Genomic DNA, 27,377 nt, shown 5'->3' on the forward strand with positions numbered 1-27,377 from the left:
TCTTGGGAGGAGAGGACAGGAAATGGTCTTCACAACCGTGTGCAACCTGGTGTGGGATCTTTAAAAATTCCTAATCGCATCCTAACCCAAATCTTCCACCATTTTCCGCCATCAATTCCAATCCTTTACATCCTACCCTTTCCTTCACCCTCAAAGGCAGCATCGAAAACCAAAACCAAAATTCAAAGTTAGATAGCAGCTAAGTTAAAGCAAACACACAATCACTGAAGTAACACACAAGTAACACCGTATAGGGACCGTCAACAGTTTTTTTTTTAAACTTCTTCGGTTTGTCAATTAAATAAAGTAAAAAAAAAAATGCTTTTTTAATTTTTTAAAAAGTTATTTTCAATTATTTCAAATTTTTCCGGGTAGAGAACTTAATTAAATAAACCGACTAATTGAAAATGACTTAAAATTCTTGCAAAGTAAATTTTATTTCGAATATTACCTCGAATGGATTTATTATCGTTGAAAAAAAAAATGATGAAAAGAAAATATTTTAAAATGATTTGTTTTCACTTCAGAACTGTTGTCTGAAAACTCTCGATCCTGGAACTTTAAATTACTTTTAGAAGCCTAATCTCAAGTGAGAGTTCCATTAAAAAGCACTTATAATAAAATTTAGAGGTTCATTTTTTTTATTTTGTATTTCTTTATTTATATAAAATTTTGCTTAAGTATTTCGAATTAGATTTTTTGAGTAAGATTTTGATTCCTTTTTTAATTGACACAATAGACTCAAATCGAAAAAAAAAATATTTTTTTTACATAATTCACATATTTTAATACATACGTATATTTATATAATGTCGTTTGAAATTTTAAAATTTAATTTTTTTTTTCCTTAAGGAGAATTGAAGTCCGCAAGGTAGCAACATTGGACCAATCCTATTTCTTTTGTACATCAATGATATTAGTAACCTGCTATTGCATGTAATACCAAGACGGACGACACGGCACTTTTTTACCCAGGAAAATGTCCTAAAGAAATTATTAAAAACATGGAAGATGATCTCAACATTCTGCATAAATATTTTAATTCCAATTTTCTCGCTTTGAAATTTGCAAAAACAAAATACATGTTATTCCGATCATCTAGAAAATCAATCCAATCCCACACAGTCCAATAATTGTTAATAATTGATTGTAAATTATTTTTCGGCATATCGGTGAAATGTATATTCTTGGAGAAAGAATATCAGAAATAAAATTGATGAAGATGACTTCGGACCAACCAGATTTCATTGTATAGGTCAGGTATAGGTATAGGTTAAGCGCCACCTATATCGCGGTCCTACTTCTCCTAAATAATGAAATGTTGCGGGGCAAAGTATGGTGTACGTTAATAAGTTTCCCTCGCAAAAATGCTCTTTCGCTCTTTTCAACATCTGTAAAATTTTCTTCTCACTTATCTATCCATCTTCATCAATTTCATTGCTGAAATTCTTTCTCCAAGAATATACATTTCACCGATATGCTGAAAAATAATTTACAAAAACTTAATTAACGGTGGTTAACTTAATTAAAAATTGTTAATAATGTTTTGGAAAAAGTAGAAATTTCAAATATTTGGCAATACATAACACTAGATGACACTCTATCGTGGGAATCGCACATTAACAACTTACACAAAAAGATATCGTCGTTTAGTGGCGTATTATGGAGAGTGAAACATTTTGTATCACGCCAAGTAATGTTGCGTTTGCGTTTTATTTTGCGTTTGTTCATTCACACTTCAATTATTTGATTGCGGCGTGGGGTGGAGCTTCCTTATCTGTCCTATCTCGTCTACAAACTTTACAAAATCTTTGTCTGAAAAGTATATTTAACCTTCCCTTTCGTCATCCATCCAATCTGTTGTACTCTAACCGCTCTCACAATATTTTACCATTGGCTGAACTTTGTAATTTCCAAACTTGCACTTATGTCTTTGATAATTTGCATTCCTCTCATATATCTCGAAATCTCAGGTTTACTTCAGGAATTCGTATTCATAACACAAGGTAGTCTCATCACCTTCTGAGAAGTAATTCGTCAAGAAGCCTAGGCCAACATAGGATATCTTTCGTCAGACCTACGAAGTACAATAATCTACTCGAAGAGTTAAAGATAATTAATAACAGGAATATTTTCAAGACCAAACTGATGCAACACTTTAAGAACTTATTAAACCAATAAACAACGAATCACCAAACTAGCTTTTTTTTTTAAAAATTTGTATAGAATAATTGATTTTAACTTGTTTGTCTGTAGTTTAGTTTAATTTCGCCTAATTTTAACTTTAAGTTTAATTTATTTTAATTTTTTTTTAACTTGTTAATACTCTTTGGCCAATTTTGACTTCTGAGAAAAAAATCATTTTTAATTGTAATTTGTGCAGAAAAATTGTTCAGAAGTTGAATGCTGTGAGTTTTCTTACTGTTAATTCTTGTTAAGTTGATGGTTGATGGCAGATCTTTTACCTTTCTTATTTAAAACTCAACTAAGGAAGGTATTGTGATTGTTGTTATAGTTCAAACAGATAATTTTAAAGCTGGTCATATGAATTTATGATCAGGTGCAATTTTGTTCAATGCTTTGGTGAATCGTGTTCCTAGTTAGAAAACTATCTGATTGTTAACGAAAATCATGTCATTCATACCGTTTATCGCGATCCTTTGGGCATTGAATTCAATGTTGTTTTGTTGGATTGAAGGAACGTTCACTTTAGAGCTTGAACATTGAGCCAGAAAACAGTGCTGAGGATTTTTTTGTTCATGTTGACCATGTTGCTACATACTTTATTTTAAAAGGGATCAAATGTCGCTTCTCTTATATGAAGGTTCTCTAGGCTAGGTTGTTCTGGGATCTTTTTTTCTCTATCTTTTTTTTTCGAAATACCTGGCAAAACTGGACAATTGATTGAAAAACTTCTATCCCAAAAACCGGGCATTTTACGGTAAATCTGATCAAAATCTGATCAAAAATTTTGGTTTATTTTGACGAAAGAAACTAATAGAAAATCGTTTTTTTTTTCTGACAAAAAATTTAAAACTGGAATTGAGATTTTAGCTTAGATCTAAAAACAATGCGAATAAAACTGGGAAAAATCCAAGCAGTTTCCAACAATATCCGGGTATTCGGGCTGGTCTGGACTTGTCTAAAAATTAACCGGCAATCTGCGTACTTTAGAAGTCTATCCAAAGCAAAACTAGGTTTTGGGAAAAGTTTCCGGTGATACTATCCAGTATTATATATTAAATTATTATATCTGTAAATCAGCTTTCCAGGACGAAGCATCATGTAATAAGAGCATCAAGCGTCTGTGCATAACGTTCGTAGAATGTGAAATCAATAAATTGATAGAGATCAGCGTCTCAGGCTTGTTGGAAGAATCGTCAAACTTTAGGAAGTTTCGTGTGAGATTAATCCTTTTTCCTTATTCCAACTGTACATATCAATCATTGCACTCAATAACCTAATCCTACATAATCATTAGAAGCGTTCGGCAGGGGACTCCACGCTTCATCCCTCCATTGTTCCTGTATCTTTTGCGTTTTCATCACATGGTTGGCCTGGCCGTAGTAGTATCTGCAATGCATCAGATACTATGATGTAAAGAAAAATGAGAAACGCAAGTTTTTCATTTTCCAGGATGCATACAAGTTTTGGCCATGTTTGTGTTAGAAGAAGAAGAAGAAGAAGAAGAAGAAGAAGAATTTTAACTTTTAGTTTAATTTATTTTAATTAAGTTTTTTTAACTTGTTAATACTCTTCAATTTCTTCCATCGAGAAGTGGATCTCTTAAAAGGAAAACTTTTTTCCACTGCGATTCGCTGTATCTGCTTACTTTTTATTACATTCTTCCGCGCCTTAAAGTAAGAATATATTGTGTTCTCAGCATGCGTAAATTTTGTGTTTTTGCTTGCGTTTTTTTAAATTAAATTTAACCTGTTTGCTGCCAGACATGCTGAGAACTGAAGTGTCCATTACCAGGGGGCTCTTTCAAGCTTTTCGGTGTGGGGGAGTGTAGCGGGCAACAAAAAAAATTATGTTCTCAATCATTCTAGTTGAACTATTCTTACTAACATTGGTTCTGTCATAACCTTGAAATTTTGTAACAATTATTTTTAATTTACTCAAATTATTCAATTACTTAATTAAAAAAAACAAACACTATGCGTGGATGAAATGCCCATGAGAATCTAACGTATGAAACCGCAAGAGGTTTAAAGAGAAATAAAGGAAATTTTTGTATTAATTATTCATGATAATGTTGTCGATCTAAACTTAATTCATCATCATCATTTCCTTTTTTATTCTTTGGTCGCCCACTCGAAGTTAGTTTTAAAACCTTTTCTTGTTGTTTTTTCTTTAACACAAACTTTCTGTTTTCCTGACAAAATACATTTTAATCATGCAGATATGTTTTTTTTTTGCAATTATTTAGTCACTCGAGACTTGTATATCATCATTTATTTCTTTTATTTCTTAATTTTTCATATTAAATGTCACTCAAGACACTGTTCTTTTTTCATAAATTTTCTGTTTTTCTTTTGATTTTAAATATTTCATATGAATTAACCACTCGAGGTTTGAAAAATATTCCAAAAATGAATAAAGAGACTCGAAGAGATGTATTCCAAGTTTTTTATTCTTTCTTTTTTTTAACATATTGTTCCTCTACAAGCATTTTCAATCACGCAGATATGTTTTTGCCACTCCAGGTTTTGTCAAAAAATTTATTTTTATGTTTTTCTCCATTTTCGATTAAAATAATGTCACTCGAGACATTGTACTTATGTATTATTAACTATTTGTATTCATAAATAGAAAACTTTCACTATTTTCAACCACCATTAATGTTTTACTTAATGTCACGCAAGTCATATAAAATGTATGATATGATGATTTCGCTTATTGATCTAGTCATTCGAGATAGGTTTTATTGAATAGTTTTTTTTTTGAACTTTTTCAAAACATTCATGAAACTAGAAATGTTTCATAAAATATAGTTCGTTAGCATGTTAGCATGTTTAATTTTAATAAACAGAACCACCCAGGCTTTAAGAGTTAATTAAAACTCTACTCACAATCTGTTTTCGACATATTGTCACTCGTCCTTATTTTGCAGTTATATACGTTTTTCTCTGAATTTTCCAATAACCTTTTCGAAACTTCATTTAGCAACACTTGTTTTAAAAAATTATCTTTTTTTCTATGGAAAAAAATCAACTATCAAAAATTAATTTTCTCGTTTCTAAATAGAAATGAGATAACTGAACTAAAGTATGTCATACTTTTTTTTAGGTTTATAAATGTTCGTATTGTGAGTTTATCTTGCAAGTTGCAATGAAAAAAAAATACCACATGTTAATGGACCTGGTAGCTGGTCAGCCATGATTCTGACTCGAAATCAACATCAACTTTTTTCACTACACATTTTTTTTATTCATTGTTTTGCGTAAATTACTGTTTTGTTCTTTTTTTCAAAATGAAATCACATTAGCAAACACAAGTAAGCACAAGTTCAACTTATTGCCCCAGCCGCACTCATTGAATCAATTTGCTGACACATTTCCCTTATTTTCAGCATTTCATTCCAATGATTCGTGTTATTATTTGTATTATTATTATCTATTTAATTAAGGACATTTTACCAACTTTTGGCATTCGTGTCCGAGATTCGTATTATGAAATCAGTGTTAAAATTAAGAACACATCACTCACTCTGTAGAGTTCTTGCCACCGACTGCGCCAATGATTTTATGCCATTTTATTTTAATTTTCTTCGATTCAAACCCAAAATGAAAACACTTCCTTCCATTCCCGTTAACAAATGTCGTAAATCTGATCTTTATGTTCCAAGCTTACTATGACTAGACGATTCATTTTCCTTCAAACTTATTGCTATCTCTTTTCCTCTTCAACTGTCCTTATTCCTTACAGTACAAGCGATTTTCGCGATTAAGATCCCATTCGTTGGATCACATCGGTGATTTCATATTTCTTCATTAGGTTAAGCCGTAAATTGGAGTTCTTAAACAAAGATTACAGTCCCCCCACAATCATGGGTCACACACATTTATTAGTCTCCGATCATTAGAACTGCTGATATCTACTTAACTAAAAGAAATTATATCATATTATTATTTTTAGATAATCGACAATATCATCAAAATGCATTAAAAATATTATTTGTGCGTTTGATAACAGTAAAATTGCTGTTTGAATACTTTTTATCAAAGGTGAACTATAAGCTGTGGAATTATCGCATAAAATTCCAATGTTATAAGGTTGACATCTTAAACCGTTAAGCCCCTTATGCGGGTATTTCATAGATTCCAACCAAATGAATTGGTCCCATATAAACACAAAACAAGAGTTTACATTTTCCAAATAAAACTGAGCGAATGAAATGCGAAAATTCAATAATATTTAGCAAAATAAAAGTGACCCATAATTGTTACAGAATCCACCAAGTTCCACACAATCATGGGTCACTTTTTTCGCAAGCAAAACAAAACATTTCTTGGTTGCTAGCTCAACCCAATTGCCCCTTGAACGTATACTAGCGAAGAATGCCCCTGAATGTTTGCCAGAAACTTGTTGATTTCCATGTTGATATTCGGGTGTTGCCATGGACTTCTATGTGACTAATAATTGTGGGCAATATGACTAATAATTGTTACAAGCTTCAATTTTGACCCATAATTGTGGTTTTGAAAAACGTTGATTGTTTCGGTAATTTTTTTTATTTATCAACAAAATTGGAAACAAAATGATGTTTGAAATCAAAGAGGGAATATTTAATGACTGAAATTCATGCAACGCTTGATGTTTGGTCCACTAACACCCGAATGAACGAACATTTTGTGGTGAAATGATACGTTAAGTGACTAATGATTGTGGGGGGACTGTAGATCTTTCAGCGTTTAACAAGAAGGTAACACAGTTTTTCAATTTATTTATTTTTTTTATTTATTTTCAATTACTTATAAAAGGTATACTCAATGCCCTCTGTAGAATCGTATTCATCCATCCAAAACTATAATGATGCCTCTTGAGGTTGATGAAAAGAACATATGTAAATCAAACATAAATTTCAAATGCATGAATACTTATGATCAGTGAAGTGTGTATTTTAATTTGCACACTATTTCGCTAGCTCTTTGTCACGCGTCTTAAACTACCCATACACCTTCATCCACTACATACTTATTTTCTAAGTAAACCACTTGGCTTAGCGTTGCATCCATCCTCCATCCAGCGTTGATGAATGATCAGGTTGAAGTCTTTTGGTTTGTTATTGTTTTCGCATTTGAAGAAATGCCATTGCTCTACCCCTTGTGTAGTACCTACATAATTCAAATGGCAGTCGACCGATTACACTTCATTGAATTTGCCAATTATGTTTCGTTGTACATCATACGAGTGTATCTAAGTATGAGGGAGAAGCGTTTGGATTTGAACTCCGCGTCTTTAGACATGGGCCATTGCATGATTAACCCCGGCACCTCTGTATGTATGAAGCCGTGGGGCAGCGAGAAGATCGTCGTGAATGTTTTGATGGGTCCAATCGGGTACCTCTCAAACTCAACAAGCGATTCATGGCTGGTGTCTCCCCGGGGAAAAATTGACGCGGCACCAAATCAACCGTATATATTGGATGACATTGCACCGTTTGGACATATTCACATCTTCGATGATGTTGTTTTTATTACTGGCGTGTTGTTGCAGAAAAGTTTTTCATTCAATTCGGTTGTTGTTTGGCATCGCCATCGACTTTTTCCCCCCATCTCTCTCCATCAACCGGGCTTTTATAATTATTTTGTATTGTGTTTTCTATTTTGGTTCGAGAGAGAAAAAAAATCACCGTGTCGCGGAGTATTGTGTCGGGCAAAACATGGTTAATAGGTTTTTAGGGTTATGTAATGGAACCCTGGCAGGCTAACTATGTTATTGGGTTGCCCCTCGGCAAACGTCAACAAGGATCATATACCTAACCTATGTATACCTACTCAAGAGCGGACAATAATGGATTGCTGTCGGCGGCGCTTCAAGTAGGTATGTTTGAGGACACAAAGAAAGCATGTCACCACTAATTACGGATGATGGCGTGGGATTTTGGTCCCCGTACACCACCTCCCTGGGTAATTTCTATGGCGGAATACAAATTGGACATGACTGAGGTGAGCCGGTACTGACCCGGGCAACGCCTTTATTAAATGTGAAAATTCAACAAAGAACATATGTCAATTCGTTTCGTTCGTATTTCAATGATTTGAATTTTTGATTCATAACTCGAAAAACAGAAGAATCAGGTCATTTCTTTGGGTAATTTTTGTTACCTAAAAGTTGTCGAAATATAGCAATTGATCCTTGACTTCGTTACCTGTGAAAGTTTTATGTGTATCAACTTGACATTGGGAATTTTTTTCATAGTCTAAGGGTTTGCGGGGGTTTAAAGATTTCTTCAAAATTTTAAATAGGGTTAATTTTTGCGTCTTGCAGATTTTCAACAACAAAAAATCGAGATATTTGTGGTTAGATTCAACTTAAAACATATTTTCAAATGCACATAACTCCGACATTTTTTAACAGAATTCATAAAATAGCGCGCATTAAAATTTTATCAGTTTTCCAAACACAATTGGTTAATTGAGTTAAGTTAAGAAAAACCGTTCGATTACACAAGTGATCGGCCGTGTTACAAAATCGAACAGGGTCTGAGTCAATTTACATTACATTACATTACATTACATTACATTACATTACATTACATTACATTACATTACATTACATTACATTACATTACATTACATTACATTACATTACATTACATTACATTACATTACATTACATTACATTACATTACATTACATTACATTACATTACATTACATTACATTACATTACATTACATTACATTACATTACATTACATTACATTACATTACATTACATTACATTACATTACATTACATTACATTACATTACATTACATTACATTACATTACATTACATTACATTACATTACATTACATTACATTACATTACATTACATTACATTACATTACATTACATTACATTACATTACATTACATTACATTACATTACATTACATTACATTACATTACATTACATTACATTACATTACATTACATTACATTTCATTACATTACATTACATTACATTACATTTTATGACATCACATTACTTTACATTACATTCGTTACCTACCAAGTTTACAAGCTTCAGTTTTTTTTAAGTTTTTCCAATTGTACATAAACAGTGCTTCGAAACAAAAATATCGGGTTTGCAAGAGCTATGTTAAATTTGTACGTGAGTTTTGAAGTTGTTGTGTAGCAATGCTAGAGTTTCGTTGATTATCACATCCCAAAAAACGAAGTTCTTTGCTCCAACCGGGTCCGTTATTAACACTTTTTCCTTCTCCTTTGCTCTGTCATCCATTGATAACTGACTCACTCAAGGTCACGCTAGCCACTTCCCGAACATTGAATGGACAGATTTCTCTTTCGGTGGAATTTTTTATACTCAGAAGTCATCGATCGTTGATCGGTTTTTTGGATTCCATTTTCACCTTCGCCTACCGCTTACCGGATCTGCTGGAAGGGTTTTTTTTCTTGTTTGAAAGGTCAATGACCGACCATCTTGCCTGCGGGATGATGATTCTGATGACTTTCGATTTCTTCGAACGGCGGCGTTCGGATCGAAACTGCCGTTAGAAATTATGACGGGTTTTGGAATTTGGATGGGAGGGAAGAAACGAAAGCCGTGCTTAATGTTGTCTAAGATTGAGTGTAATTTCCTAAATTTTAAAACGTCATCGAAAGAAATGATTTTAATTTACGATCCTCTGTAATTTAATGATTATTCTTAATAAATGCTAAGTTTTTAACGACGTTCAAACTTGCAAAAGGTGATTAATTTTTCTTTCTTTCTTTCTTTCAGATGGAGCGTCATAAGGTAAATGATCGATATTCGGCCTTTATACTACAAAGGTAAATGATCGATATTCGGCCTCTATACTACAATTTTGTTCGTTAAATGCTGAAGTTTTTAAGCTTATTGACTTCAGCAAGAAAGAAGTAAGTTCTAAATAAAAACACGTTTCGAAAGTGTAAGAGTAGTGAAATAGTTCAAGGAATGGAAAATTATGAATACATGAAAGTATTTTAGTTTCAATGCTATTAAGAAACAATGCGATGAAGTCATAAAGTCTATTCATAAAGTCATAGTATAAAAAACTATAAAGTCTTCAAGTCTTCAAGTCTTCAAGTCTTCAAGCCTGCAAGCCTTCAAGCCTTCAAGTCTCCAAGTCCTCAAGTCTTCAAGTCTTGAAGTTTTCAAGTCTTCAAGTCTTCAAGTCTTCAAGTCTTCAAGTCGTCAAGTCTTCAAGTCTTCAAGTCTCCAAGTCTCCAAGTCTGCATGTCTGCATGTCTTCAAGTCTTCAAGTCTTCCAGTCTTCAATTTTTCTAGTCTTCAATTTTTCTAGTCTTCAAGTCTTCAAGTCTTCAAGTCTTCAAGTCTTCAAGTCTTTAAGTCTTCAGGTCTTTAAGTCTTAAAGCGTTCAAGTCTTCGAGTCTTCAAGTCTTCAAGTCTTTATGTGTTTAAGTCTTCAAATTTTTAGGTCTTCTAGTCTTCAAGTCTTCAAGTCTTCAAGTCTTCAAGTCTTGCAGTCTTCAAGTCTTCAAGTCTTCAAGTATTCGAGTCTTGCAGTCTTCAAGTCTTCAATTCTTCAAGTCTTCAAGTCTTCAAGTCTTCATGTCTTCAAGTCTCAAGTCTTCAAGTTTTTAAGTCTTCCAGTCTTCGAGTCTGCAAGTCTTAAGTCTTCAAGTTTTTAGCTCTTCAAGTCTTCAATTCTTCTAGTCTTCAAGTTTTCAAGTCTTCAAGTCTTCAAGACTTCAAGTCTACAAGTCTTCAAGTCTTCAAGTCTTCAAGTCTTAAAGTCTTCAAGTCTCCAAGTCTCCAAGTCTGCATGTCTTCAAGTCTTCAAGTCTTCAAGTCTTCAAGTCTTCAAGTCTTCAAGTCTTCAAGTTTTCATGTCTTCAAGTCTCAAGTCTCCAAGTTTTTAAGTCTTCAAGTCTTTAACTTTTCTAGTCTTCAAGTCTTCAAGTCTTCAAGTCTTCAAGTCTTCAAGTCTTAAAGTCTTCAAGACTTCTAGTCTTCAAGTCTTCAAGTCTTCATGTCTCCTAGTCTTCAGCTCTTCAAGTCTTCAAGTCTTCAAGTCTTCGAATCTGCAAGTCTCAATTCTTCAAGTTTTTTGCTCTTCAAGTCTTCAATTCTTCTAGTCTTCAAGTATTCAAGCCTTCAAGTCTTAAGTCTTGCAGTCTTCAAGTCTTCAAGTCTTCAAGTCTTCAAGTCTTCAAGTCTTCAAGTCTTTAAGTTGTTTATCGTTCAAAACATCACGTCTTCAAGTCTTCAAGTCTTCAAGTCTTATTGGGTTGAAGTTTTCTAGTTTTAGGTCTTCAAGTCTTCAAGTCTCCAAGACTTCAAATTTCCTTTCTTAAAGTCTCCGAATTCTTTAAGTATCCAAATTCTTCAAGTCTTTAGTCTTTAAGTCTTCAAGTCTTCAAGTCTTCAAGTCTCAAGTCTTCAAGTCTTCATGTCTTCATGTCTTCAAGTTTTCAAGTCTTCAAGTTTTTAAGTCTTCATGTCTTTAACTTTTCTAGTCATCAAGTCTTCAAGTTTTCAAGTCTTCAAGTCTTTAAGTCTTCAAGTCTTCAAGTCTTCAAGTCTTCAAGTCTTCAAGTCTTCAAGTCTTCAAGTCTTCGAATCTGCAAGTCTCAAGTCTTCAAGTTTTTAGCTCTTCAAGTCTTCAATTCTTCTAGTCTTCAAGTCTTCAAGCCTTCAAGTCTTCAAGTCTTGCAGTCTTCAAGTCTTCAAGTCTTCAAGTCTTTTGGGGTTCAAGTTTTCTAGTTTTAGGTCTTCAAGTCTTCAAGGCTTAAAATTTCCTGTCTTCAAGTCTTCAAGTCTCCGAATTCTTTAAGTATCCAAATTCTTCAAGTCTTTAGTCTTCAAGTCTTCATGTTTTTAGGTCTTCAATATTTGAAGTCTTCAAGTCATCAAGTTTTTAAGTTGTTAATTGTTCAAGACATCACGTCTGCAAGTCTTCAAGTCTTCAAGTCTTCAAGTCTTCTTGGGTTCAAGTTTTCTAGTTTTAGGTCTTCAAGTCTTCAAGTCTCCATAACTTAAAGTAATTACCGTGGTTGAATTAAAAGGAATCTTTCGATTGCTTTGATTCAGTTGAATCATTCATCCAAGTAGGCTCACAATACAGCAGAGCGTTAAGTTATGAAATCTTCAAATCTTCAAGTCTTCAAGTCTTCGAGTTTTCAAGTCTCAAGTCTTTATGGGTTCAAGTCTTCAAGTCTTCAAGTCTTCAAGTCATCAAGTCTTCAAGTTTTCAAGTCTTCATGTCTTCAAGTCTTTTAGTCTTTAAGTCTTCAAGTCTTCGAATCTTCAAGTCTTAAAGTCTCCAATCTTCAAGTCTTTAAGGGTTCTAGTCTTCAGTCTTCTAGTCTTCAAGTCTTCAAGTCTTCAAGTCTTCAAGTCTTCAAGTCTATAAGTCTGTAAGTCTCCAAGTCTTCTAACCTATAAGCCTTCAAGTCTTCAGGTCTCAAATGTTCAATTGATAAAGTCAGAATTTCATAAGGTCACATTAGCTCAAAAATACTATATCACATCACATTTATGAAACATGTTTAGGCGCTAATGTTTGACAAATTGAATCAAAATTGCTAATTCGTTGCCGAAAGGCTTATTGACTGCCCGATTTTTCGCGATAGACTTCGCCAAATCACATAACCCCAATCGGTCATATTTGGAGCTAATAAAAGTGTGAACACTGTTCGAACAAAACGATCGGCCATAAAGCTGCTGCGCCAGAAATCAACGCGCACACTCCAGCTCACAATTCGGGCGCATAATCAAGATTAGTAGGATTTTAATTTCACGCTCGCCAAAGTGCAAAATTATAATCTGCTGCTCGACAAACACCATTGCTTGGAATGGGCTTTACTTTTTTCGCCGGCACACAAAAAAACCATGACCTCCGGGTATTTCTGGTGCTTTAGAGTTACTAGAAATCGTTTAAGAGGAAACAAATAATGATGAGGAAGTTTTTGAAAAATGATTAAAAACGTGAATTTTCAACAGGTAGTTTGGTTTCTAAATTTTCTAAAATTTTCATTCATAGAATAAACTTTAAAAAATACTCAGAATTTTAATTGAGATTTTTTTTTATTTTAATAAGGAAATATTAATTTTTGAATCTGTAAATCACACATTTGAATTTCAGAGTACAGACCCCGTTCGTTTTTGGCAACATTCGATTTTGGCAACATTCGATTTTGGCAACATTCGATTTTGGCAACATCCGATTTTGGCACATGTGCCAAAATCGAACGGTTTTTAGAAGCGACATTACCTTTAAGTTTTTTCTATAACGGGACCGATAAAATTTAGACAAACACCAACAATATGCTTTTAAGTTCAGAAATGGTGATAGAATACAACAAAAAAATCAAAAGTTTTTAAAAAAATTTTTAAAGTACTCAAAAATTACAAAAAGTTGAAAAATTAAAAAAAAACACAAAAACAAATACAAAGAAAAGACTAAAAATTACAAAATCAAATTAAAAATGACAAAGAACGACAAAAACATCAAAAATGACAAAAAAAAACAAAGATTATGAACAAAACAAAAATAGTGCAAAATGCATCAAAAACATGAGGAAAAAACTATAAAAATTCTAAAAATGGTCGGAAATTGACTTAACTTAACGTTAATGATAATTAAAATAGTTATTTTGTAAAAATGAGAGAAAAAAGTTTCAGAAAAAAAACCGTTCGATTTTGGCAACATTCGATTTTGGCAACATTCGATTTTGGCAACACAAAATATTCGGGCATGTTGCCAAAAACTAACGGGGTCTGTATTTATTTTGTACTCCTAAAAAACTTTAGAATTGTTCTAAAATTCTTCAAAACAGTACTGATTCCTCTGGTAACTCTACTTGGACGCCAGATAGCGCCTCGTACTAATGAGAGCGTCACCGAGGAGTCGCGGCGGCGTTAATAATTCAATAAATCATTTTTCGGCGCATCTTCACATTCCGCGAGACCGGCCGACAACAATATGAAATTGCAATCATCATCAGCGAGCATCTGGTCATTGCGTGGGAAATGAAACATTGCATTGGCATGGCGTGGAATGTTCCTCAATATCTGTAATGGTTGTGTTCCGTCACCTGAGTCGGAAAAATTTCGCGCATTCGTTGCCTCCCTTAGCTTGGGTAAGCTACTGATGCCTGGTGGTGGTTTCTTGCAGAAGATCTTTGAAAAAAAAAAACGCAACAAAACTCCCCCTTCACTGGTTTAAAATTAAAAAACAATTTACGTACCGTTTTGAAATATAGACCTTTGTCAGCTTTGCAAAAAATTATGAGCGCCAATGAAGGGTTTAGGCGTTGGTGTTAATGGGGGCTTAGTTCCGAAAATGGGATCACGGATTATAATATGACTATTAGGAAGATCGTGGTTGATTGGGATAGGCTGACATGTCAAGGCTGTTGTTTGATGTCTCTTTCTCAAATAATTATAAATAGATTTGAAATAAACACATGAGGCATGCTTCAGAGCGTTTAGCAACAAGAATGGAATGAGATGAAAACAAGTAATTCTGGGAATATTTTTTGGTATACATTGAACTTGTACTCTGATTTTCAAAATGTCATTTTTACTTCAAACTGACAGGTAATTGGGATTTCAAATCATCAAGTTTTCAAGTTATCTGACCTTTTTCAATAAGTCTAAAGGTTGAAAGACCTTTAGGTTATCAAGCCTTGAGGAAGGTCATCAGACCTTCCTTCGACTCATATGTAAATTATCCTACAGGTAGACCACAAGGCCTTAAGGTTCTTAGAATTCAGGTTGTTGGGACTTCAGATTATCACGCCTCTAGATCGTGAGGGGTTAAAATCGCTAGACCTCCAGACAGTGAGACGTTCAAATCGTGAGACCTCCAAATCATTAGTGATTAGGATCATGAGACCTTTGGATTGTTGAGCCTACAGATCATCAGGCTTTCAGATCGACTGACCATTGGATTATCAGGTCTTGATATCATCAGGTCGTCGGATGGCAAGGTTTTTAGGTGATAAATGTTTCTGATCTTCAGCTCTTCAGATCGTCAGAGTGTCAGGACTTTATCGCCATAAAACTTTCCGCCATAAAACTTTCCGGTCATCAGTCCTTCATATTTTGACACCTTTTGATCATAACTCCACCAGACTGTCAAATCTTCTAAACTAGATCACTAGACTTTCAAATTGTCAGGTCTTAATTCATCAGGGCTTTAATAATAGATCTTTGAGTCATTGGGTTTATCGGTGAATGAGCTTCGAAGTAATCGGGCTTCTACGCCGTCGAACCTTTTGATTAGTAGGCATTTAGGCTGTTAGGCGTTCAGATGTCCAGGCTTTAGAATTACCTAGTCCTCAGATTGTAAGGTCTTCAGAACCTCAAAACATAATAAAGACAGGCCTGCAGATCGTCCGGCTTTTTCAGTTTTCAAACATTCAGGCCTTAGGCCTTAAGCTTTTCAGGCATAAGAATCATCAAACTTTTAGATCTTTTGACCTTCAAATCATAAGGCCTTCGAATCTTCAAGCCTTAAGATCCACAGGCTTTTCAACTGTCAGGAATTCAGCTCATGAGGTTGTTAGGTTTTTTTTTTTAGATCGGCTGGCCTTCAGGTCTTCAAGTCTTCAGATTGTCAGGCTTTCAAATCTCAGACCAGAATCAAACCTTAAGATCGTATGGTCTCTGGATCGTTAGGCCTTCAGACAACAAGCATTCAGATCTTAAGGCCTGCAGATCGGCAGGATTCAGATCGTCAACTCTCAGATCGTCAGGCAGTCAGCTCAGGCCTTCAGATCACCAGGCTTCAAAATCGTAGAAACTTCCGAGGATCAGGATTTAAACGATTAGACCTTCATATCATCAAGAGTTCATATCATCAAGTTTTTATATTAGCAGACTTTGAAATTGCCTAGCCATCGTCTAGCATTTAGATCGGTAGTCCTTTGAGTCGTAAGGCCTTATAAATGACCGACTTTCAAAACAGCATACCTTCAGAATGACAGGTCTACAGACCATCACGCCTCCAGAACGTCAAGTCTTCATAAAATTAACTCCTAGATCACTAAAGTTTGAAATTGTCAGGTCCTAATGTCATCAGGACTTCAATTACCAGGTCTCTGGGTCATCGGGCTTATAGATAAATGGGCTTCTACGCCACCGAGCCTTCTGATTATTAGGTCTTTAGGCCGTTAGGCGTTCAGATCCCTAGGTTTTAGGATCGCCTAGCCCTCAGACTGTAAGGTCTTCAGAATCTCAAACCATTATCAAAAAAGGCCTCGAGATCGTCCGGATATTACATCGTGCACCACCAGTGACGATTTAAGCTTTTCAGGAATAACAATCCTCAAACTTTTAGATCGTTAGACCTTCGAATCCCCATGCCTTGAGATCCACAGATTTTCGATCGTCAGGAATTACGCTCATGAAGTTATAAGAATTTAGGTTTTTTAGATTGTTTGGCCTTCAGGTCTTCAAACCTCCAGATTGTCAGGATTTCAAATATTTTGGTCTTAGGATCGTCAGGCTTTGAGGTCCTCAGATTTTGTGATGGTAAAGCCTTTAAATCGTCTGGTCTTCGATCGTATCAGATTGTTAAGTTTCCAGATCATCCAGTTTTTTTTTACCTACCTGCATATTGTCCTGCTTTAACGTCGTAAGATTTTCAAACAGTCAGGCCAGTTAGGCTATCCAGGTATAGGAATCATCAAACTTTAAGATCTACAGGCCTTCAAATCATTAGTCCTTCGATTCTCCAAGCCTTAAGAATCATAGGCTATTCGATAGTCAGGAATTCAGTTCATGAGGTTTCAATATCGCTAGGTTTTTTTTAGATCGTCTGGATTTCAGGTCTTCAAGTCTACAGATTGCCAGGCTTTAAAATCTTTCGGTCTTAAGATCGCCAGGCTTTTGGTTCTCAGTTTTTTTATGGTCAGGTCTTTCGATCGCCAGGTATTGAGGTTTCAGTTTGTATAGCTTACAGATCCTCCTGTTTTTTTTTATTGTCAGACCTTCAGATCGTCTGGTCTCCGAATCGTTAGGCTTTCCGACTACATGCATTCAGATCTTAAGGGCTTCAGGTCACCAGGATTCAGATTGTCAACACTCAGGTCGTCAGGCAGTCAGAGCATAAACTTTCAGATATTTGGGCCATCCCATCCTCAGGCCTTTGGCTCACCAGGCTTCAACATCGTAAGAACTTCATATCATCATGTTTTTTATGGCGGACTTCAGATCATCACGCCTCCAGACCGTCAAGTCATCATATCAATAACTCCTAGATTACTAGACTTTCAAATCATCATGTCTTAATGTCATCAGGGCTTTAATATCAGGTCTTTGGGACATCGAGCTTATAGGTATATGGGCTTCAAAGTAATCGGGCTGCTACGCTTTCTGATTAGTAGGTCTTTAGGCCGTTAGGCGTTCAGATCCCTAGGTTTAAGGATCGTCTAACCCTCAGATTGTAAGGTCTTCAGAACTACAAACCATAATAAAGACAGGCCTGCAGATTGTCTGGCATTAAAGTCGCCAAGTTTTTAAACTGTCAAACCTTAAGCTATTCAGGCATAAAAATCCGCATGCTTTTAGATCTACAGGCCTTCAAATCATTAGGTCTTCGAATCTCCAAGCTTTAAAATCCACAGGTTGTTCGATCGTCAGGAATTCAGCTCATGAGGCTATAAGATTGTTAGGTTTTTTAGATCGTCAGGCCATCAGGTCTTCAAGCCTTCAGATTGTCAAGCTTTCAAATCTTTCGGTCTTAAGATCGTCAGTTTATTAGGTCCTTAGATTTTTTGATGATCAGATCTTTAGATCGTCAGGTCTTCGATCGTTTCAGATTGTTAAGCCAGTTTTTTTAATCGTCAGATCTTCAGATAAACATGACCGGGATCTTTAAATTTTATTCAGTCATTTGAAACTTTGCTCGTTTGGAAACTCGCAATAGAAGTTTTTCCTCTAACTAAAATAAAAATGTAGTTAATATCAAGTTTGTAAACAAATCATTAAGCCTTACGATTTTCAGGGTTATATGTAGGTCATCTGAGCTTCAGATCTTCAAATCAGTAGGGTTTTCAGATTGTCAGGCCTTAAGATCGCCAAGACTTTAGATCGTCAAGCCTACAGATCATCAACTAATTAGATTGTCAGACCCTCAGATTGTCCGGATTCCGATCCTCAGAACATGAGATCCCTAAGCTTTCAGATCGCCAAATCTTCAGATGCTAAGGGAAAGTTAGAACTTCAGATCGTTATTACATTGCCAGACCATCAGATCGTTAGACCTCTAGGGTGGAAGGTTCTCAAATCAATATGCATTTACCTCATCAGACTTTCAGAGGATTTGGCCGTCAGATTGTCAGGTTCTCAGGCCTTCAAAATGTCTGGCCTTCAGATCTTGAGACTTTCAAGTCATCAGTCCTTCAGATCATCAGACCTTCGGGTCCTCCGTCTTTCAGATCGTCTGGTGTTCAAATCATAATGTTGTAGATCATCAGATCAGCAGGTCTTCAGATAGTCAAAACGTCAGTCCTTCAGATAATCAGGTTTTAAAATCCAGGTCTTCAATCAGATCTTGTTTGTCTGTGTGTTTAACTCCAAAACTTCACGAGCATCTGGCCTCGAGTCGAAAAGAGGAGGGTTACCCAGCAAACATGAAATCGTATCAGAAATGATAACTTAAGTCGTTTACAATTGTATTGCGAATCGCATTTTCAACTACATAGTGAAAAGATCGTATAAAATGTCGTCTGAAGTCGGTTTAGATCGGCTATGATCGGAAGTCCGCCATGTTTGTAAATTTTGAGATGATTCTGCTTCTGCGCGGGCTTCAAGTGAGAAAACCATCGTCATGTTCTCTCTGACCCCAGCAGGGCTGCCAGATGGCTAAAAATCAGATGAGATTTGATTTATATCGACCAATGAGAGAAAAATATTGTGCTCTCTTGCATTCTTCGGATAGGTACGAATAAGGTGTCGGATAGCGCTCAATTGGTGTAGTTTTCGTCGCTTTAGAAAGAATTTAAATATATGTAAATATGTATATTACTTCCGCTTTGATAGGTAAATGCTGTTTTTCAGCTTTCATACGACGATTCTAAAATGTATATGGAAGGTATGTATATCAAAACGGCATAAGAATAAAGCTACAAAAATGTTTGCTGGGTATTCGATTAGAGGTACATTTGTCTCGAGTCATTACGTGGTGAGCTCGGATTTCGCGTCTTTAAAGCAGAGATCAGGGGCGGGATTATGGAACTCGAAACAATCGAGTTTCGTTCGATTCGACCAACTTTGGCATTACCGATCTCGATTCGAATGGAACATTTCGAGATGATCTACTACCCGATTTACTCGAAATCTAGTACGTGAAAATTTAGAACTCGAACGAGATTCGTAATACTGATGCTAATTCGATTCGAGTTCAACTCGAAACGGGTAACTCGAATCGAATAGGATTCATAATTCCACCCCAGGTCTCGAGTTCTTAAGAGGAGATATTTATATGGATCATTCCGTACCAAGTGACCATGAAAATGCTTCGACCCTCTCCGATTTGGCCCTTAATTAGAAGAATGACTGATTGTAATCTATTCCAAGACCCTAGGTCATTCATTAGGCTTGTAGATTACCAGGCCTGTAGATTTTCAGATCTTCAAACAGCCAGGTAGTCGGGCTTCCAGATCGTCAGGCCATTTGATAATTGATTTTCAAATTGTCAGGACTTCAAACCTTCAAATTGTCAGATCTTCAGATTGACAGGCGTTCAGTACAAAGGAAGATCTTCAGGCCTTCAGAATAACGGTGCCAATAAATATTATAAAAGAAAATTTGTATTTCGTTTGCTTAGAAAATTACCCTTGGTGACAATGATTATGCACTATCAATATTATTTTGAGTGTTTCGTGCTTTGCGATGAAACAAGAAACGAGAGAAAGCCAAAAGGGTTGAATCTCTTTAAAAATAATACATAGCATAGGTCTGACTGAGAAGGATACATTGAAATCCAATGTTGAAAAAGGACAGGTTACTAGAATTCAGTTTATGAACGAATTTTATCGCGGATGGTGAGTGTTAATATGCGTTGCAATTTAGTTTTAAGTGAAATTAAGAAAAGTAAAAATTAAAGAGAAAAGGTCACGACAAATGGCGCAATCGGTAAGAAAATTTAGTTATGCTACACAATTTAAGTTATTTTACAGTATAGCGACCCGGTTCCGGTCCTCCCGGAAAACCCAGGTGAGGCTCGGACAAATAAAAAATAAAGCGACCCGGTTTCGGTTATATACCGAAGAACCTGAGGTGACGCTCTGCAATTTTACAAGAAAGCGACCCGGTTCCGAGGAACCCAAGGTGACGCTCCGATTACGTAGAAGAAAGCGACCCGGTTCCAAGGAACCCGAGGTGACGCTCTGATTATCCACAAAATAGCGACCCGAGGTGACGCTTACTTAAAAATAAGCGACCAGGTTCCGGTTATTCCGGATAACCTGAGATGATGCTTTGATTATTCCTAAAATATTGTTTACAATAACTTTAAATACCACCCGGTTTCGAAGAACCCGAAGTGTGGCTCATCACTAAAAATAACAACAAAAAAAACTTGAGGTATTACTTCAAGTAATAAGACAATTAACAGGTAAAATCGATTATAAGGGCATTCAATAATCATGAAAATTTAATTTTTAATTTATACAACCAAGACTACAAATTTATGTTTCATTGTTTTTCATAATATGAACTTTAAACAAGATTGAACAATATAAGGATATTAATAAAAAAAGGGAAGAGTCAAACAGTTAGCTAAAAAAAGTTATAGATTAGAGTTACTTATTTTTACGATAAAGATCTTATTGCAACTGAAAGTTATTCGGAGACCCGGTTCCGGCGATGCCGGAGAACCTAAGGTGACGCTAATGCTATTGAAGATATAAACGACAATGATAAAGAAAATGTAGTCACTCATGTCTCTAGTATACCCGAGACTTAATACAGATTATACATATTAGCGCTAAACTAGATTCAAAATTAGTTATGAGACTAATGACAAATAAATTAGAATAGGCAACAGGCAAAATAAACTAATCAATGTTAGTAATTTTTATGAAATATCTCATTACAACTGAAACCACTAAACAAAGGGTGAAACATAGAAGACTACAGCTTTTGGCTTCCGCAGGTGTGTTCTTAGGAATGTCACTTAACATGGTCTGTAAACTAAGAAAATAAGAACAATGTCAATATTAAAATTAAAAACATCCAATCTAGCAGGACGACTGCTTCTTTGGTCGAGGATCCCGGTCCAACTTCTTGGTGTGATCCAAATGACGAGCTTCCGGACCGACGTTAAACATCAGCTGAATACGGGGATCGCTGATGAAAGATCTTTGAATGCGTTCGAAATTCGGCCTCGGGGTATCCAAGGGGATCAATTGCAATTTGATAAGGGAAAGCCCATTTGATGACACCGTAAAACAAGTCAAGCTATTAAAAAAAAACCTTATAAGGAACGGGTGGGAATTTTCTGTTACTAGCTTCGATTTCTCTAGCAGGGATGTAATGGTTAATAATGGTGTCAAATGGCAATTTAATTTTGGCTCTGCAATCGTTGTAACCTTCTTCCAATTTGCCTAATATCTTATCACCATTGGTAGTAGGAGTCATAGAGACGTCACTATCCGATGTTTCAGCGTCTTCTTGAATTTGAGAGGTATCAGACATGAGCGAATCTATCCTTTTCAATTCTTTCAATGGGTTCCACATTTTAAGTATCTTGTCAACGATAGAACCTGGCAGAAACAGCAGTACCTTGAAGTTGTTTTGGCATCGGTACTGGAACCACTATCATTTGATTGAACCGCTCCGAGGTCATAGCTGTTTCGGTTATGAAAGAGGAGACGCTTAGAGCAACACCTTTCTTCGCGTCCAAATTGATTAACTCGCTCAAGCTGTATCCCTGATTGAACAGCCTCCCGATGTTGAGCCTATCTTTGGAGATGATTTATTTTTTGCTGCGGCTGTTCTCCCCCTCAAGATCCTAGCCACAACTGGTCATACTGTTTTCTGTTGTCGAATCTAGATGGGTTTCCGACTCAGCAGGATTGCGAGCTGCTGTCCAACTATTTTCGTTAGGAGGGTTTGCAGATCCGTTATTCAGGATACTGAGGAGCTCTTTGTCCGTTAATGCGGACTCTGAAAGATTGATCGGTCCATCCGATACGTTCATATTTTCTATCTCCGTGAAGCCTTAAAAAAAAAACTGAATAAAGATATAAAGGAAATCGATTTAAATTAAAAAAAAAAAAGGAAAAATAGAAAAAAGAAACTCATGCACTATTTCTTTAGCTCGTCCGTCAGATTGTTAAGTTTGCTGCTGTAGTTCAAGCTCATCCTGTTTAGCATTCTCCCATCTGAATTAGCTGTTCCATGGTTCCAACTTAAATGTTATTGGCCAATTTGATAATTTGTTCTAACGAGGAAGTTCTGACCAGCTTGCTCAGCTGCAGCAACGCAGCCTCAAAATGTAACCGTTTTAAAGACCTCGCTCAGCAGGGTAGAGGAGTTAGGATTGAATCATTAAACACTATTTTCTTTCTCCGGTAGAGGAGGCGTCAACCGATTCTGAGTGCAAACCTTCTTCCTCGCACTGAAGCGGCCCCGAGTGTCCAGTCTTTAAAGTATTTCTCCAGCAGTGCATGTGAGAAGCAGGGAGGATGTTGCACCAAACTGGATGGGGCATTGATCACGTGACCCCACAGAGCCGAACATCATCGACACTAAGGTCGAGATGCCGAGAGCTGGATACTGATTTTGTAAAAGAATCCAACATACGAAAACTCATCAGCAAACCTTAAATAAGTGATTATTCAACCCTTAACATAAAAAAAACTTCTTTAAATCGAAAAAAGGGTAATTTACATCCCACATATTGATCCAACAAGACTAAACCTACTGTCCCAAATCATAGTTTCACCATATAGATAACCTTAATTGACATCATAGTCCCCAAAAAAAAACAACTTTCATCGGGGCACAATTTCGAGTGTGCATTCCACTTTAACGTTTCGAAGCCACTCCTCGCTCGTTCATGTTACCGAACATCCAACACGATGACGATATGGTGGTGAAATTTGTCCCGTTTTGCATCTTGACCGGGTAATGGCATTATTAATTGGCAAATGCAATGCGCCGGGGAAGCTTTTAATTTTCGCCCGCATCCTTTCGAAGGAAAACGAGAGAAAAAAATGCAGCAGTAGCAGCGTGTGCCGTCCGATCATTCATGACAGACGTCCGTCGTTGTCGCCGTCGCGAAGTAAATCACACTATCACGACTTTTATGCGGTCATTATCGGTCCCAGGGTTTCCATTTCTTGAGATGAGAGCCCCGAGGGGATACTTCAAGAAGATAGGTACTTATGTCCGATACGAAACGGATAAGTAAGAAGGTGTGCTCGCTTGCTCACTTGAGGCTATTTTACATAATTTGAGATTTATCGCACATCTGCAGTAGTTGTTGACGTTCACAGTTTTCGCTTTTTTTCACAGCGGACAGCTTTTTGGAGAATTTAGTGTCTGCCATACTGGGGGCAAGAACTGTTGTTACGATAAGAATCGAAAGCCATCAACGTTGAGATGGTTTGGATGTTTATCGAATCAATCAACTTCACAGTAAAGCGAATTTGGAAACAAATTAACGATCTTGAAGCCGATATCGACTATAAATAAAACTGCTTGATTCCTGTGGACTACGTAATACTGGCCAAATAAATTCAGTTTGTTATACGTCAGTTATTGAAAGAGCCGGGCCCTCAAGGTCATGAGGATTCTTCCAACCGTTAGATCGTCAGAGAGGTGATCAGGACTTAAGGTCGTTAGGTTTTTAGCTTGTTAGGTCTTTAGGTCTTTAAAAAACACACCTACGCATAAATATGTCTTGACATGTTTCCGTGAACGTTGATGTACTCTAGAACCTATTGTACTTTCCAAAATCACAGCGTCTTCTCGGAATGTTTCGAGTATAACCACTTCGGCTATTCATGAGCTCATGTGATCGTCGCGACGCCTATTAATTGGATTCTGGTCACTGTAGATAGAGATTACTCTAAAAACTTCTGCTAAATGCTTTAAATTCTACAGGCCTCTTTAGAAAGTAAAACTCTTAACCCTAACCCGCTCTTGAGTATTAATAGGACAATATTGGGTGTTTTGCGGGTTGTAACTTTATTCGGGTGCATCCAAATGAAAAAAATCTTTGGAGACCCTCAATGATTTCTTGAAATCCTTAATTTTGCATTATTTTTTTTTTTATGGACGCACCCTGAAAGCCCAGGAAAAATACTCCCTACTCAGACCATGAGTGTCGATTTGACACTCCTCGCTCAAAACCGCTATATCTCTATTGTTCTCAACCGATTTTTACAAAATATCTAATCCAGTAAACGAAAATTACCGAGTTCGGTAATTTTTTTTACCGAAATCCTAACATGTGTAAATCGTTAAACTGTTCGGTAATTTTTTCGGTAAAAAATGAACGAACATCGGTAAATGAAGAATCGATTTACCGATGTTCGTTTATTTTTTACCGAAAAAAATTACCGAACAGTTAAACGATTTACACATGTTAGGATTTCGGTAAAAAAATTACCGAACTCGGTAATTTTCGTTTACTGTGTATAGTTTTGGAAACCTCGTAATGTTACTCAAACTTCAACACTTCAGTTTTCCGATATTCAAAGTCTAAGAAAAATAATCAAAAAACATGAAAAAACTGTAGATCAGATACGGAATGCAAAAAAATCAATCAGCGTCCAAGAAAGCTGAAGTTAGAAGCTATACGTTGCACATAAAGATATATTTTCTTAAAAGATCATGACCACAAAAAATGTGGTGTAATTGCCTTACTTTTCAATCCATGAACCGACAAAGTTGCTTAAGTCATACCAGATTAATTTTGGAAAAAGGATCGAAAAGTTGTCGTAATTTACAGCTCTATGTGAACTTATGAGTTCGTTCCTTAAGTGATATCAAAACTTTTGGTTATTTGGGGTTGGATTTCAGATTAGTTATTTTAATATTTGGCGTGCAGGGAGAACCACGAGCGTCAAAACATTTCAATGGGGGTTTACAATTTTATCGACCTACGGCGTTTTGTCCTGGCTCGCTTTCGTGCACAATCTGTGGCTGTCGCGATCCCATTTTATCCGTCTGCTTTGCTGGCAAATATTTCCAACAATCACAATTCCTTTAATATGGGTTCATAAAAGCCTAATCAGCCCTTTTCCTTTTCCTAGAGAATTCTATAAAGCTCAAAATTTAAGTTCTTAAGGCTACTCAGAAGTTCGATTAAGTGGCTTAAGAAAATGCTGTTCAGCCTCTAAGGAAATGTTATTGCGCTGACAACGAGATGACAGACTGCTAGACTGCCGGTCTATCATCAATCCACTATCTCATTGATTTTAATGTTTACTTAATTATATATTGCTAATTTAAAAGAAACTGCGTATCGCAACGAGAGTTGAACCACTGATCTCTAGGGTACAATGAAAATCATCATTCTTCTGACCAAATCAGCTCATTGCTATATAGCTGACAAATGTTTAACTCTAACTTTACATAAGAGAAAACAATAGGCTCCGAGTAGATTATTTAAATTATGATCGAAGGTATGAATTCCACTTTTTTTTAATGTAAGAGGACTTTCCATGGATTAAGAAATAATTAAATAATTCTTGAATATACACAAACGAGATGGGTAGCAAAATATCAATCGCGCAGTTGGGAATACCCTCGTTGTTCCCAGCTCAATTTGGTCGAATTCGATGGACAAAAATTTTGTGCAAAACCTTTTAACATCACTTTTCAATCTTACAACATTGAAATACTACGTTTTTGAAACACAAAACATTAGAATCTTCTCACGGGTGGCATCTGAATCGTCAGCATGTTGCTGTAGAAGGGGACAATCGATTCCGGATTTCCTCAGGAGAAAAGTGCTGTTGGCAATGATGATAATACCCAACAAACACTTTTTGCTGAATAAACGCTGAAAAAATATCGTGGTTCAATTTTTAATCAGCAATCTGGTTGAAAGAAGGTCTCAAAAGTTCACTAATTCACGTGTCTTCAGCCTTTAATCATCTTGGTCTGGAGAAGTTATTCAGCAAACGTCATTAAACGTCAATTGACGGATCATCAGAAAAAAAAATAAATAAAAAAAGTCAAATGTCTGTCTGTCAGATGTTTCGCACCCACTTTTTCCCCTCTGTGTTGTTTTTTTTTTCGTTTCAACTGCCCCGACTTTTAAACCTCCGGCTTGTTGGTCGCACGCCGCAGTACGCAGAACCAATCATGAAGTCTGCGGCGCGATGAAAATTTGTCGTTCTTAAGCGACCAACATGCCTCTCAACCGATTTTTTTTTTTTTCAATAAGTGTGAGAGAAATGATCTTTTTTTTCAGTTTTGGGCATCAAAAATAAAATTTGTGAGAAAATTTATTCTTTATTTCAAAATTAAGCTAAATGAGAAATCATAAAAAAAAATCTCATTGCATAAAGAAAACAAAAATTCCCCTCTCATTCCAATCAAGCCGCCATCATGCAGGGCAGTTTTACCACAGTTCACAGTCTGTCAAATTCCAATGGTAGCGAATGGTTGAACAAAGGCTGAAATAGAGTTATGGAAGCAACTCTTCAACTCCTTTCATTGGCTGCACTGAGACTTCTTTAAACGCTGAAACATGGTTATAGTTTGTCTTTATTCAACCATTAAGCTGAAGCAGCAATTACGCTTTAGCTCAGCTTTTGTTCAGCGAATTGCCGTTCTTAAGCAGCCAAAATGTTTATTGGGTAAGCTCGGTCACGTCTTGGGTTAATTTACAGTTATCTTGTATCAGGGCCGGATTAAGCCATCGGGGGGCCCGGGGCAATTTTTCTCGGGGGGCCCCTTTGATTCGATTTTTTTTCAAATGCTATCCCAGAGAATAACAATACATTTTAAACGTGTTAAAGAACTGCAGATGAGTTCTTCAAATAACCATGTTGTCTGCGTAGAAGATAGTTTATGGTATCTTCAAATAAAAATTGTTAATTTATCACATGCAAAGGGTTTGGAAATTTCTTAAAAATGAAAGCTCTGGTTTCAGCTGCAAAATGCAAAATTAAATTCTCATTTTTTCATATGCTTACCACCAACTAAATTTTCTAATTCTAAAAGATATTTTAAATAATTTTCA

General features: G+C 36.0%; 1 protein-coding gene across 1 annotated transcript in view; it reads left to right on the top strand.

The window, feature by feature from the left end:
- Window positions 1–27,377, top strand: part of LOC129749173 (putative mediator of RNA polymerase II transcription subunit 12) — a 144,980-nt gene that overhangs the window by 59,316 nt on the left and 58,287 nt on the right. The window contains exon 2 of the mRNA XM_055744089.1: window positions 9,956–9,970. Within this exon, the coding sequence (XP_055600064.1) occupies window positions 9,956–9,970 (15 nt within the window). The remainder of the gene's footprint in view (window positions 1–9,955; window positions 9,971–27,377) is intronic.

The sequence above is a fragment of the Uranotaenia lowii genome, chromosome 1, assembly GCF_029784155.1.
Source record: "Uranotaenia lowii strain MFRU-FL chromosome 1, ASM2978415v1, whole genome shotgun sequence".
Classification (NCBI taxonomy): domain Eukaryota; kingdom Metazoa; phylum Arthropoda; class Insecta; order Diptera; family Culicidae; genus Uranotaenia; species Uranotaenia lowii.